We start from the raw sequence: 16,049 nt of genomic DNA, 5'->3' as shown, positions 1-16,049 counted from the left end.
CCAGACAGACTAAACCACTTTTTTGCTCGCTTTGTGGACAATACAGTGCCACTGACACGGCCCGCTACCAAAACCTGCGGGTTCTCCTTCACTGTAGCCAACGTGAGTAAAACATTTAAACGTGTTAACCCTCACAAGGCTGCAGGCCCAGACGGCATCCCCGGCCGCATCCTCAGAGTATGCGCAGACCAGCTGGCTGGTGTGTTTACAGACATATTCAATCAATCCTTATCCCAGTCTGCTGTTCCCACATGCTTCAAGAGGGCCACCATTGTTCCTGTTCCCAAGAAAGCGAAGGTAACTGAGCTAAATGACTACGGCGTGCACATCACGGACAAACTGGTGGTCCACCCACACAGACAGCATGGTGAAGAAGGCGCAGCAGCGCCTCTTCAAACTCAGGAGGCTGAAGATATTCGGCTTGTCACCAAAACCACTCACAAACTTTTACAGATGCACAATCGAGAGCATCCTGTCGGGTACGGCAACTGCTCCGCCCATAACCGTAAGGCTCTCCAGAGGGTAGTGAGGTCTGCACAACGCATTGCTACTACCTGCCCTCTAGGACACCTACACCACCCGATGTCACAGGAAGGCCAAAAAGATCATCAAGGACAACAACCACCCGAGCCACTGCCTGTTCACCCCGCTATCATTCAGAAGGCGAGGTCAGTACAGATGCATCAAAGCGGGGACCGAGAGACTGAAAATCAGCTTCTATCTCAAGGCCATCAGACTGTTAAACAGCCTTCACTAACATTGAGTGGCTGATAACAACTTTTATACTGATAACAAGTTCAAACAGGTGCCATTAATACAGGTAACGAGTGGAGGACAGAGGAGCCTCTTTAAGAAGGTCTGTGAGAGCCAGAAATCTTGCTTGTTTGTAGGTGACCAAATACTTATTTTCCACCAAAATTTGCAAATAAATTCATTAAAAATCCTACAATGTGATTTTTCTCTCATTTTGTCTGTCATAGTTGAAGTGTACCTATGATGAAAATTACAGGCCTCTCTCATATTTTTAAATGGGAGAACTTGCACAATTGGTGGCTGACTAAATACTTTTTTGCCCCACTGTATACAGGGGTTACCGGTACCGAGTCAATGGCACGGGTACAGGTTAGTCTTAGTAATTTGTACATATAGGTAGGGGTAAAGTTAGTATGCATATATAATAAACAGCGAGTAGCAGCAGTGTAAAAACAAAGCAGGGGGGGGAATCAATGTAAATAGTCCAGTTGGCCATTTGATTAATTGTTCAGCAGTCTTATGGCTTGGGGGTAGAAGTTGTTAAGGAGCCTTTTGGTCCTAGACTTGGCGCTCCGGTATCGCTAGCAAAGAGAACAGTCTATGACTTGGCTGACTAGAGTTTGACAATTTTTGGGCTTTCCTCAGACACCGCCTAATATACAGTCAAAGTCGGAAGTTTACATACAATTAGGTTGGAGACATTAAAACTCATTTTTCAACCAATCCTTAAAACAGTTCAAAGTTTTGGCAAGTCAGTTAGGACATCTACTTTGTGCATGACACAGGTCATTTTTCCAACAATTGTTAACAGACAGATTATTTCACTTATAATTCACTATCACAATTCCACTGGGTCAGACGTTTACATACACTAAGACTGTGTCTTTAAACAGCCAGAAAATCATGTCATGAAGCTTCTGATAGGCTAATTGACATCATTTGAGTCAATTGGATGTGTACCTGTGGATGTATTTTAAAGCCTACCGCCAAACTCAGTGCCTCTTTGCTTGACATCATGGGAAAATCAAAAGAAATCAGCCAAGACCTCAGAAAAAATGTGCAGATCTCCACAAGTCTGGTTCATCCTTGGGAGCAATTTCTAAACGCCTGAAGGTACCACGTCCATCTGTACAAACAATACTATGCAAGTATAAACACCATGGGACCACGCAGCCATCATACCTCTCAGGAAAGAAATGTGTTCTGTCTCCTAGAGATGAATGTACTTTGGTGTGAAAAGTACAAATCAATCCCAGAACAACAGCAAAGGACCTTGTGAAGATGCTGGAGGAAACGGGTACTAAAGTATCAATATCCACAGTTAAACAAGTCCTATATCGACATAACCTGAAAGGCCACTCAGCAAGGAAGAAGCCACTGCTCCAAAACCGCCAAAACCGTGAAGCACGGGGGTGGCAGCATCATGTTGTGTGGGTGCTTTTCTGCAGGAGGGACTGGTGCACTTCACAAAATAGATGGCATCATGAAGAGGAAAATTATGTGGATATATTGAAGCAACATCTCAAAACATCAGTCAGGAAGTTAAAGCTTGGTCGCAAATGGGTCTTCCAAATGGACAATGACCCCAAGCATACTTCCAAAGTTGTGGTAAAATGGCTTAAAGACAACAAGGTCTAGGTATTGGAGTGGGCATCACAAAACCCTGACCTCAAAACAATAGAACATGTGTCGGCAGAACTGAAAAAGCATGTGCAAGGAAGGAGGCCTACAAACCTGACTCGGTTTCACCAGCTCTGTCAGGAGGAATGGGCCAAAATTCACCCAACTTATTGTAGGAAGCTTGTGGAAGGCTACTCGAAACATTTGACCCAAGTTAAACAATTTAAAGGCAATGCTACCAAATACTAATTGAGTGTATGTAAACTCTGACCCACTGGGAATGTGACGAAATAAATAAAAGCTGAAATAAGTAATTATTTTGTCACGGGTGTCGTAAGAAGAGGACCAAGGTGCAGCGTTGTGAGTGTACATATTCCTTTTTATTAGAATGTCGCCAACAAAACAATAAACAATACAAACCGACTGTGAAGCCTAACTTTGTTAGAGGCATCATAGCCCTGTTAACTACCCACACTGAAAGGAGGGAAAAAGGGCTACATAAGTATGATTCCCAATCAGAGACAACGATAGACAGCTGTCCCTGATTGAGAACCATACCCGGCCAAAACATAGAAATAAAGAAACATAAAAAACAAAACATAGAATGCCCACCCCACATCACACGTGACAGTGCCGCAAAACCTGAACCTATAGGGGAGGGTCCTGGTGGGCATCTGTCTGCGTTGGTGGCTCTGGTGCGGGACGTAGACCCCACTCCACCTCTGGCTCACCCCACTTTGGTGGCACCTCTGGTGTGGGGACCCTCGCCGCCGACCCCGGACTGGGGACCCTCGCGGCGGGCCCCGGACTGGGAAAACTCGTTGCGGGCCCCGGACTGGTCACCCTCATTTCACATTCTTAAAATGAAGTGGTGATCCTAACTGATCTAAGACAGAATTTTTTAAATGTCAGGAATTGTGGAAAAACTGGGTTTAAATGTACTTGGCTAAGGTGTATGTAATCTTCCGACTTCAACTGTAGGTCCTGGATGGCAGGAAGCTTGGCCCCAGTGATGTACTGGGCAGTTCACACTACCCTCTGTAGTGCCCTATGGTCAGATGCCAAGCAGTTGCCATACCAGGCGGTGATGCAACCGGCCAGGATGCTCTCGATAGTGCAGCTGTAGAACTTCTTGAGGATCTGGGGACCCATGCCAAATCTTTTCAGTCTCCTGAGGGGGAAAATGTGTTGTCGTGCCCTCTTCACGACTGCCTTGGTGTGTTTGGACCTTGGTGTGTTTGGACTATAAATGTTGGTAATGTGGACACCAAGGAATTTGAAACTCTCAACCCGCTCCTGTCGATGTTAATGGTGGTCTGTTCGGTCCGCCTTTTCCTGTTGTCCACAATCAGCTCCTTTGTCTTGCTCACATTGAGTGAGAGGTTGTTGTCCTGGCACCACACTGGCAGGTCTCTGACTTCCTCCCTAAAGACTGTCTCATCGTTGTCGTTAATCAGGGCTACCACTGTTGTGTCATCAGCAAACTTAATGATGGTGTTGGAGTCGTGTTTGGCCAATCGGTCGTGGGTGAACAGAGAGTACAGAAGGGGACCAAGCATGCACCCCTGAGGGGCCTCAGTGGCAAAACATTTATAAAATCAAAAGCTTACCTTGACTTGGAAGAGTTCCAGTGATGGATAGCCATAGCCAGCTAGCTAAGATAGCATCTCTCTCTGTTTGAGCTGGGTGTTTGAGTCGGCTGTATTTGCTAGCTAAGTAACTGAAAGTGAAAATAATACTAAATATGGCTAGCTCACTCTCTCTGCATTCCAAACACGCAAAAGACACACCCTCTCCCCTCAGTCCTGAAATTAAGTGGACACTTCTGATGACGTATGATGAGTTGAGACTTGCAGGGCAAGGGGCGAGAGAATAATGTGTTCATTTTAAATGGACCGCCCTTGCCCGGAAATTCGTCACTCGTTCGTCATACGGTTATGTTTTCAGTCATCCTGTTGTGTGTGCTTTATATGCACTACGGTCAATTATGATTTTATATCTTGGGTAGAAGACAACGCATCCGCAGACATTGAATACTAGCCATCCGATGATATCAGGTCAATTGAAAATTACAATGTGATGTCAGGGAAAGTTATATGGCTAACCAAACAAAAATAAAATTACTTGTAAGATATGTGTTTGATGTAGGGTTGCACATTTTGGGGAATATTCAGAGACCTTTCTGTGGCAATTAATGGGAATATGGGAATTAACAGAAATATATGCAAATTAATATTATTACCATTTAAATATAGATTTGTAGAGTTTTTTTGAGTTGGATAAATTTACCATATTGGATGGAGACAGACACATAAACATTTTACCTTATCATAAGTAGACATAATTGCAAATTATTAAATTGTTCCAATATACATTTTTAAAAAACAATTTAGTTATGAATTGAACTTGAATTAAATGAGTTGACTCTTCACATGGGATGATTTCACTGAACAACTAAATAAAGGGAATATTGAATGATCCCTAATGATCCTTCGCATCTCCCAGTCCCTACTGCTGAAAAACATCCCCACAGCAGAATGCTGCCACCACCATGCTTCACCATAGGCATGGTGCCAGGTTTCCTCCAGATGGGATGCTTGGCATTCAGGCCAAAGAGTTCAATCTTGGTTTCATCAGACCAGAGAATCTTGTTCATCTTGGTCTGACAGTCTTTAGGTGCCTTTTGGCAAACTCCAAGCGGGCTGTCATGTTCCTTTTACTGAGGAGTGGCTTCCGTCTCTCGGCCACTCTACCATAAAGTCCTGATTGGTGGAGTGCTGCAGAGATGGTTGTCCTTCTGGAAGGTTCTCCCACAGAGGAACGCTCTGTCAGAGTGACCATCGGGTTCTTGGTCACCTCCCTGACCAAGGCCCTTCTCCCCCGATTGCTCAGTTTGGCCGGGCGGCCAGGTCTAGGAAGCGTCTTGGTGGTTCCAAACTTCTTCCATTTAAGAATGATGGAGACCACTGTGTTCTTGGGGACCGTCAATGCTGCAGAAATGTTTTTGCACCCTTTCCCAGATCTGTGCCTCAACACAATCCTGTCTCGGAGCTCTACGAACAATTCCTTCAACCTCATGGCTTGGTTTTTGCTCTGACATGCACTGTCAACTGTGGGACCTTATATAGATAGACGTGCGTGCCTTTCCAAATCATGTCCAGTCAATTGAACTTATCACAGGTTTCTACAACTTGATTGGAGTCCACATCTCAAGGATGATCAATGGAAACAGGATGCACCTGAGCTCAATTTCGAGTCTCATAGCAAAGGGTCTGAATACTTTTGTAAATAAGGTATTTCAGGTTTTATTTTGTATACATTTCCAAAAATGGCTAACAACCTGTTTTCGTTTTGTAGATTGATGACAAAAATACATATTTAATTGATTTTTGAATGAGGCTGTAACGAAACAAAATTGGGAAAAGGGGAAGGGGTCTGAATACTTTCTGAATGCACTGAAAAAACAAACAAAAAAAACGTGTTTAAGTGAAAGGTCTACCTGGTGTCTTCAAGTGGCTACATACTCTCCAAAGTATGCACAGTTTCTATAAGGTACTTTTTTTGAGCTCTCCTAACTTTGCCGTTGAGGAACTACAGCAAGTTCAGTTGTAGTTGTTTTGTTTGGAACACAGTCCTGCATCCCTGCTATCACACTATTGTTGTTTGCGCAACCCAAATCGCAATCTGAGTCAGATGGGTATCATTTCAAAGCTTGTTCTGTGGCCAACATGACTAGTTAAATGATCAAATACGGTCCTACACTGTTAGGCTTTCACAAGGCAATTCAGAGAAGCAGATCGTAATTTTGGTGTGCGTAGAAGGGGGTCATGAGTGCATTCAGAGTCGTGGTCCACAGCAAATTTTATTCACAATACAACAAACGGGCTCATTCTGTTCAGGACACCCCAGGGTATAACGCCATGTCATCTTGTAACTGTACATCAAACATAGTGATGATAAACATTAACAATCACATGAGTTTTATGACATGGAAATGTGAAGTGCACATTTGCACTCACAAGTGTTTGGCCTGCTTGTATGACATCAAAGCAGTATTTATTATAATCCTCTATCTCATTTTTCAAAATACATTGAGTCCTCATAATTGACAGCATTTCCCTCACTCAGACAAACAGTTTGTTTGGCAATAGCTGCCCATTTAGCAGGAGGGATGGGGGCAACTTCTTGTCGCACGCAGTGCTCAAGTTCAGAACGCCTCTCAGTTAATACTCATACAGAGCTGTGATGCAGAGACCCTGACCTCTGACCTCATGTATAGCATGACACTGTACAGCCACCGCGTTCCATATTTAGGTACTTAGGTCTAAATCAGTCATTTTCAACTTGTGTACGTACGGGTACGAGTGTAAAGGGCTACCTTATAGATGCATGAGACACCAGACCAGGTCGCAGGGATGGCTAATTCAATCTCCACTGAGTTAAGTAAACCTGCTTTTAGTTTGTTTTGCACCTTGCTTGTGTAATGGTCTCCAGGCTCTCTAAAGTTGGAGGAATTGGTGCCTCTAGGGCAATTCAAAAGGCTGATTTGAGGACCTTTTTCCTGAAAAATGTTTGTTTTCTATAATTGTTTTTCTTTTCGTGTATTGATGTGAATAGTTATGTGAACAGTGATGTGTGTAGTGTACATTTGATGTGTATTTGTGTGTTTACAGGGTTCACCTGTGGAAGAGAGCTATGACTCCCTGTCAAAATAAAGGCTCAATAAAACGTCTCCTGTGTTTTTCCATAGCTCAGCCAGTGTAACTTTATCTGTTCTGCCTTGATTATATGTTAACTCTTTCAGAGACAGATAGAAACACTAAAACACCTGCTGTCATGTGCCATGGTGTGGATGTGACCAACTGGGTTTGAACCAAGGTCTTCAGCACCTCACAAAAAGTAAAGTTTGGGCATTAGCTTGGGGAGATAACAAAAGTCTTCAGGTCTAATTACACATGCGCGTGACAGTCACTTATTCAGGACAATAAAACCAGAATCATTTATAGAAGATGTTTGGTTGTGGATATGTGTTGTAAAATATTTAGCATTAGTAATGATATGTGATGTGTAATATTTACTTTCCTGCTGTAGCTGATATGAGATTCTAGTTGATTAACAAAAGAAGTCGGTTCCTTCATGGAAACAGATAGTCTATTACATAATTCTTCATTGTATCCAGACTCAGGATATGACCCAGATGCCGACACAGGAGGCGGATGGTTCAGTTCTCAGATAATTTATTATAACACGAGGAGCAGGCAAAGGGCAGGTGGAGGACAGGCAGAGGTTTGTAACCAGATCAGAGTCCGACAGGTACTGGACAGCAGACAGGGTCAGGGCACGCAGTTCAGTTCAGAATCAGGCAGGTACAGAATGGCAGGCAGGCTCAGGGCAAGCAGAAAGTTTTGAACCGGAAAAGTACAAAACAAAAAAAATAGAGTGCAGGGAAAACCAGGAAACACGCTGGGACGACCTGACAACAGAAGACGAACTGGCAACAGACAAACAGAAAACGCAGGTGTAAATACACAGTGGAAAATGGGAGACACCTGGTGGGGGGTGGAGACAAGCTCTAGACAGGTGAAACAGATCAGGGTGTGACACAGTGAGAGAAAGAGAGGGAGTTTTTGGAGAGTGAGAGAAAGAGAGAGGGACTGACTGTAGAAAACAATAACATATTGAACAACACAGTCAGTCACTGCATCAGTTTTAATATTTATTACAAAACACCTTGAAAAAGTATAAAAGTATTACAAATAGCAACATAGATACCAACAGTGTTTACAATAAACAGTTAGAAACGACAATGTCTGTAACCGAACATAATGATACATTAATGATATCCATTCAACACAACACATTTGTATATGGTGTCTGTAGAACCTCTGTTGTCCATAGTTTCTCTGGTGTCTGAATGAACAAGAATCGGGGCTCACGGCCGGTATGTACTTCCAAAAAAAGTCTAAATAGAAAGTTACATGCAACCCCCAAAAAATGTGTTGTCTGAATCTAAGTATTGTTTTTGACCAAGCGTGCATGCACTAAATCCACCTCTCCTGCACCTTCAATAAAATCCCTAATTACTGTCCCGCACAGGTTGGCTGATCCAGCAACAGGAAAGGTAATTGATTGACAACATTGTATGAACGTCATAACAATCTGTTGTTTCACCCTCGCTATTTCATGCAAGTCAATTATGTAGACCTTATAGGGTATGTTTGATGTACAGTACATCTTTCCCCAGGCCTTTATAGCCTATCGTCTAGTTAGTCCATAACGGCAGTAATGACGATAGTTGCTCAGCGAAACTCCATTTTTTGGTAAGTACCAAACATATTTTGTCATTATTAAGCTTGAAAAGCTGGTGAATGGCAAGTTGAATGGCTACTTCCTAGGCTTAAAGGACAATCGCCATATTCAACATCTCCTGTAAACCCAGATTCTGGTTTGGTGTCTGTAGTTTTTCTGGTGTCTGTAGTTTTTCTGGTGTCTGTAGTTGTCATCTGGTGTCTGTAGTTTGTCTTCTGGTGTCTATAATTGGTAGTACCTCTGGTACCGGTGCCTCTGGTGTCGGTAGTGCCTCTAGTGTATTGGTCTGGTCTAGGGTTACAGTGTAAACTAGCTAGAACACTACAGTACTGATCAGGAGAACGGACAGGTACTGGCTCTGTGGTCACCCTAAGGCAGGGATTGGTGTTGCCCTTCTTTTGCTCTCTTTAGATTGCCCCCTGAGTTTCCTCTGTTTCTGTCCTCGTTTCCCCTGCCCTCTCCTCCTTCTCAGACACCTCTTCTTATCCAATCCGTTGGTTCTGGGAGAGAGAGAAAGAATATATGTGGATATGTTTAGTACAGCTGTTGGAGGTCGAGGGAGGTAGAGAGAGAAAAAGAGAGAGGGTGTGAGAGAGAGAGAGAGAGAGAGAGAGAGAGAGAAACTAGCTGAACAGAGGGCTCTTTGTATCACAACATGTTGACAGGATTTTATGATCTCAATCACAGTCAAACTGAAACTAACGACTCAATTTTATCAAACCCACATGTCAGTATTTACTCTGCAGCATACTGTATACATGCATATTTTCGTCTAGAGTCAACTAAAATCACAAACAAGCCTTGCGTTCAACAACCTTTGCTACATTGTGTTGCCAAATTGGTTAGACATTATAGATTGTCTTTCGGAAGTATGCCATATAACTACCCACTTACAGTAAAGTAAAGTACAGTAAAGTAAGTAAAGTACTGAAAATTACTGAAAAGAATAGTAACAAATGCTGAAGTGAACCCAGCTAGCACATAACGTTCTGAAAACCATATGTTTCTTAGGTCTTGGTGAGACTGAGCGCGTCGTTGCCTGTGGTTATTTTCCATACAAACTTCCCACACCTTTCTGGGAATGGTGCAGGATACTTGCTTGGCTTTGTAACATTCTCAGCACATTATTTTCTTGGTATTTCATTACTTTAACAGAACAAAAAGTTCAAACATGGTTACATTTACAATTTGGGGTAATGTTCTAGGATCGTTCTCCAACTGGTTTGACATAGGGAATGTTCTCAAATAGTTCAGAGAATGTTAAGAGACAACGTGCTTCTGTGGGAATTTCAGTAGTTCAGCATGATGTTTTCTGCAGGGTTTCCTCACTGTTCTATTTAAAGTCATGTTCTCAGAACATTAAGAAAACCTTCCGTAAAAAAAACACAAGAAAGCATTAGTAGGGTTCGAAAAATGTTATTTTTTAAAGAATGTTAAAGAATGTTATTTAAAAACATATCCATTCCATTCTCAGCGTCAACAAAACTCTGTCAAGTGTTAGTAAAAGTCTTATTGAAACATTCAATAAAAATGTTAAGGAAGTTATTCAAAATCCTTCAAATAACCTATCATTTCTGTTCTCAGAATGTTAATAAAACCTCTCAGGAAAACAGCCAGGGAAACATAAAACGTTCTCAGAACCTTCCTGCAACCTTAAAATGTAAGTTACCAGAACAGGTAATATTTTCTGTTCCGTTCTCAGAACGTTTCAGTTTTACCGGTCAGGAAACGTACTGTATGGCTTTTGTTCCCAGAAACAATGGGAAACCAAAAGCTTACGTTCACACAACTTCCAAGGAACCAAATGTGCTAACTGGGAAGTAAAGTGAAGTAAATCAAGTACTGGGTGTTAAAATGTCTCTTACTTCTTCCAGCAGCGCAGTAGCTGTTTTCCCAGTTCTCCCATTGGATTCACACACACAGGCTCACTGGTCCTCTTCATTACCACTCTACAACACAGAGAGAGAGAGACACAGTTAACACACACACAAACACAGGGACACAGATAATCATTACACACACACTGTCATGACACAACACAAGGAGGAAACACATGCTTTATCACACACATACACTCATACCCACTGGGCACAGACATTAATTCAACATCTATTCCACGTTGGTTCAAGGTAATTTTATTGAAATGCCGTGGAAACAATGTTGATTCAACCAGTGTGTGCCTAGTGGGTAGTTACTTTAAATAGCTTTGAGGTTAAAAACCTTTTACTATACTATAGCTTGTCTGTGTGCGTGCACATGTCTGTATGTCTGGGTGTGGGCCGTTGTGTGTGCATGTGTGGTCTGATACTTACATGATTTGGTCAGTGTTGCAGGTGAGGCCTTTGAGTGTGACTTTGAGGTCAGACAGTGGTCCTCTGACAGTTATCTTTGTGTCATAACACTCACACCTCCCTGGAACAAACTGCCCCTCACCTTTACCCACTGTAGAGACGGGCACAGAAACAGCAAATGGTGATTCAGGTGAAATTCCTCACGTCATCATGTCACACACAGTTTAACTCTCATTACACCACGTGGGAAAATAATATTCAAGAAAAACAGATTAGAGTTTGAGGGCACAGATCTCTAGTTACTATTCAGCCCACAGAGTACAGACAGACTGACTCACAATCACAATGTTGCTTATACAAACTTTAACCCAACCTGTGTGCGCCTGTCCGTGTGTGTAAGGTTATTATTACCTGTAAGCAGTAGGCAGTAAAGTGACAGACTCGCCAGCAGGTAGACAGACAGGACAGAGTTCATATTTCAACTGAGAGCTGAAGTGAACAGTAGAGCTGCCTGAGCCTCTGTTATGTATCCACACACTCCGCCCCCTAAAGCCCGTATCTGGGGTTTCCAAGCATTCACACGCTTACTGGAATTTCCCTTTCTCCCTTTCAGCGAAAGTATATATGAGTATGTATAAGCTGAAAGATGAATCCTAAGTGTCCAATGGCTAACTCCAATGAGGTGAGGGGTGGTAGGGTGAGGGGAAAATAGTGAAGGAAAATATATATAAATATTTTTGTACATTTTATGGAATCATGTAGGAAGCAAAAAAGAGTTAAACAAATCCAAATATATTTTAGATTTTAGATTCTTCAAAGTAGCCACCCTTTGCCTTGATGACAGCGTTGCACACTCTTGGCATTCTCTCAACCAGCTTCACCTGGAATGCTTTTCCAACAGACTTGAAGGAATTCCCACAAATGTTGAGCACTTGTTGGCTGCTTTTCCTTCACTCTGTGGTCCAACTCATCCCAAACCATCTAATTTGGGTTGAGGATGGGTGTTTGTATTTACCCAAGTTCTTTCTCAATTCCGGGACGACCCGCCAGCTGATTTATTTTGCCTGATGCAGGACTCTAGTGCGATAGGAGAGAGACTGACTGAAACATTCAAATCTCCATTAATTTACAAGATGATAGTCTAATAGCTCGGCTAGGTGTGAAAAATCCCCCAATTTGTGCCACAGTTTAGACTACGGATAGATGCTGCATTCAATCAGAGTTCTGTCATATTGTGAAGTGTAGCCTAATGGCCAAAAAAGGCCGAACTTGCAATGTCAATGCTTAACTACTCTAAAGTTTTACATTTGTAACTCAATATCACAGACCAGATTTGCTGTGACGAAAAATGCATCAACCCCTACAATTATATAAATCTATTATAATCCACATAATAATTAAAACAAAATTGGCTGTAGCGAGAGGAGAGACTGCATGCTAAATGTAACGGATGTGAAACGGCTAGCTTAGTTAGCGGTGGTGCGCGCTAAATAGCGTTTCAATTGGTGACGTCACTTGCTCTGAGACCTTGAAGTAGTAGTTCCCCTTGCTCTGCAAGGGCCGCGGCTTTTGTGGAGCGATGGGTAACGATGCTTCAAGGGGTGACTGTTGTTGATGTGTGCAGAGGGTCCCTGGTTCGCGCCCGGGTATGGGCGAGGGGACGGTCTAAAGTTATACTGTTACATAAAGACAATCAGAATATGTCTTGAACCCTGCATTATAACTTTGAACGAAAGCCAGGAATGAGTGAGTCACTTAGCCCTATACTATTCCTGCTTCTGTGGCCTATTTGACTGTTTGTTTAATAATATCCTACTGATTCTATGATCACCAAGCCTCATGCAACCGCAAATTGTTGGACAAAGCAATTTCGCAAATCCAGCTGTTTTTAAACTTTCCTATGCTGTACTAAAGGCCTTATATTTTTTATTCATTAGAACAGACTTTCTGGTATTACTTCTACTTTTGTAGTATTGTTTACACTGTTCCAAACTAGCAGATCAATTATATTGTAATCTAACAGCACCTGCTGGTCATGAAACAGTATATCTCGCGGTTTTGTCAATGATTTTACATGGGGCCTAATTCACATTATATGCTAAAAATAATTATCCACTAGACTAATAAATAATGAAAATGTTCCTTTCGATTATTTAATTAACCTATATCATGTTATTTCAAGTTATCCCTTTGGAGCACATGCAAAAGTGATTTGTAGTTGTTGAACTGGAGTGACAAAATGTATTACAATTTAATTTAAATTAACTGAATGATGAAGATGAAGAAAAGCAGATGTTTGCAAGGCATGCTACTTCTCCCATCTCTTTGCATAGCCCACCACATGCACTGTTGTATAACCACATCTTGATGGATCCATAACAAATTACTATGGAAATAAATATCACTGAATGACAGAAATATTTGAAATAAAGTAGGCTAATGCAATTGAAGGCAATTGTTGCTTACTGAAAACACCCAATGTCATCCAATTGTTGTAACAGGATTTGAAGCAATAGACTACCCACATGTGGTTAACGATTTCAGCACCGTTTCTCTCTGCTTTGAGACCAGCAATGTTGACTGGTCTTCATAAATCAATCTGATTTTATATTCACTGAATCTCTGTTTGGGTATTGGTTAGCCTACAATTAGGATATGGAAATGTTAGGATTATTTTGCTCTTCACTCTCAGTCGATTAGGCCTACTCCCGACCGGTCACGTTGTACAGTGCAGATATTTTCCTAACGGAAACCCTTGGGCCTACATAGGCTACTGTAAAATGCATTTTTGTTTTCCTTGGAATAGAAACACCATAATATTAATCATTTGAATTAAGCTACATTTCTAACAGTGTAAACAGCACAATAAATACAATAATTATTTACAAACAAATTATAATCAATCCCATATAGTCTGTTATAAAAAATAAATTAAAAAGGTTTTAAAGTCTCAAGTACAGCCAATATTAAAAACAGTCAAATGCATTTGTGAATTCAATCACTTTAGCCGACATATTTAGGTTTATTCATTGTTTAATTATTCAAGGCTCCCTTTGTTATTTAGTTGTATAACTAAAATGCTTGACTGTATTTAAAGACATGGATGACTTGTATGCTGTGTGATGACATGCACAAATGAATGATTGATTGATATATTGAAGTAAGCCTTTATGCTAATAAGTAACTTATGTTAAAAAAGCTACAGCAAGCGGGGCTGTTAGGCCTACAGCTCCATGTCATTTCAGTAACTTAGCTTCTCAACGATGCAGGTGTCTGTGCCTGTGTTTGTGTCTCTTCACAGTCCCCACTGTTCCATGAAGTGTATTTTTTATCTGTTTCTTTTATCAAATTTCACTGCTTGCATGAGTTACTTGATGTGGAATAGAGTTTCATGTAGTCATGGACTTGGGGACTGTGAAGAGACCTCTGGTGGCATGTCTTGTGGGGTATGCATGGGTATCCGAGCTGTGTGCCAGTAGTTCAAAGAGACAGCTCGGTGCATTCAACATGTCAATACCTCTCACAAATACAAGTAGTGTTGAAGTCAATCTCTTCTCAACTTTGAGCCAGGAGAGATTGACATATTATTAATGTTAGCTCTCTGTGTACATCCAAGGGCCAGCCGTGTTGCCCTGTTCTGAGCCAATTGCAATTTCCCTAAGTCCCTCTTTGTGGCACCTGACCACACGACTGAACAGTAGTCCGGGTGCGACAAAACTATGGCCTGTAGGACCTGCCTTGTTGATACTTTTAAGAAGGCAGAGCAGACTTCTCCCCATCTTAGCTAATGTTGTATTCATATGTTTTGACCATGACAGTTTACAATCCAGGGTTACTCCAAGCAGTTTAGTCACCTCAACTTGTTCAATCTCCACATTATTCATTGCAATATTTAATTTTGGGACAATATTTATTTGGGACAAATCATTAGTGAATGATTTGTCCCAAATACAATGCTTTTAGTTTTTGAAATATTTAGGACTAACTTATTCCTTTCCATCCATTCTGAAACGGACTGCAGCTCTTTGTTAAGTGTTGCAATCATTTTAGTTGCAGTAGTAGCTGACGTGTATAGTGTTGAGTCATCCGCATACATAGACATCCTGGCTTTACTGAATGTCCTTCACAATAAGCATGCTGAAAGTCTGTTGTCAATTTGTTTACTGTATTGTATCTGGTCAAACACAATTTTTTCCAAACGTTTACTAAGGATTGGCTGATTGGTCAACTATTTGAGCCAGTAAAGAGGGCTTTACTACCGGTATGACTTTTGTAACCCTCCAGGCCTGGGGGCACACACTTTCTAGCAGGCTTAATTTGAAGATATGGCAAATAAGAGTGGCAAAATCATCCGCTATTATCCAAATTAATTTTCCATCCAAGTTGTCAGACCCTGGTGACTTGTCATTATCAACTATTTTTTCACCTCTTCCACACTCACTTTACAGAATTCAAAATTGCAATGCTTGTCTTTCATAATTTGGTCAGATATACTTGGATGTGTAGTTTCAGTGTTTGTTGCTGGCATGTCATACCTAAATTTGCCAATCTAGCAAATGAAAAAAATCATTAAAGTAGTTGGCAATATCAATGAGTTTTGTGATAAATGAGCCATCTGATTCAATGAATGGTGGAGCTGTGCTTGCCTGTCATTCTTTGTCATTTATCTTTGTTTCATAGTGTAGTTTCGTATTTTTATTCAGTTTAGTAAAATGATTTCTCGATTTCTCAATTTGCAGAAATGTCTTCTGAAACATGTGAATATTAATGTGCCTTCATAACAAACGTGTATGCCATCTGTAAGTACAAATACAATTGTTAATTTAAGAGCCTAGTTGTATAGCCACGGAAAAAGTGAGCAACCTTCCCGCTAGCCATGATTTTCTGAGATAATGGATGGGCTGGACAAGCCTAGAGATTAGTTTGGATTGGTCTGCCATGTAGCACTCTTCTGTCTATAACATGAGCTGGTCAGTACGTGTAGGTCATCCTTTCTAATGCAGCTTTTTTGAAAGATATCACATAGTTCAACTGCAAAACTGTTGCTCTCCACTTTCTTGAGGACCGAGTTTGGAA

General features: G+C 41.4%; 2 protein-coding genes across 2 annotated transcripts in view; one reads left to right on the top strand and one right to left on the bottom strand.

Annotated features, from left to right (window-relative positions):
* rassf4a (Ras association domain family member 4a) overlaps positions 1-16,049 on the top strand; it is a 68,484-nt gene that overhangs the window by 12,140 nt on the left and 40,295 nt on the right. The gene's annotated exons all lie outside the window — the stretch shown is intronic.
* Positions 9,047-11,448, bottom strand: cxcf1a (chemokine CXCF1a). Its single transcript, NM_001281351.1, is given in 4 exon segments — positions 9,047-9,182; positions 10,548-10,631; positions 10,995-11,124; positions 11,385-11,448. Coding segments are annotated over 4 exon segments (414 nt in total).

This window comes from Oncorhynchus mykiss, chromosome 1 (genome assembly GCF_013265735.2).
Source record: "Oncorhynchus mykiss isolate Arlee chromosome 1, USDA_OmykA_1.1, whole genome shotgun sequence".
Taxonomy (NCBI): Eukaryota; Metazoa; Chordata; class Actinopteri; order Salmoniformes; family Salmonidae; genus Oncorhynchus; species Oncorhynchus mykiss.
This window is presented reverse-complemented; position numbering and strand designations above follow the sequence as displayed.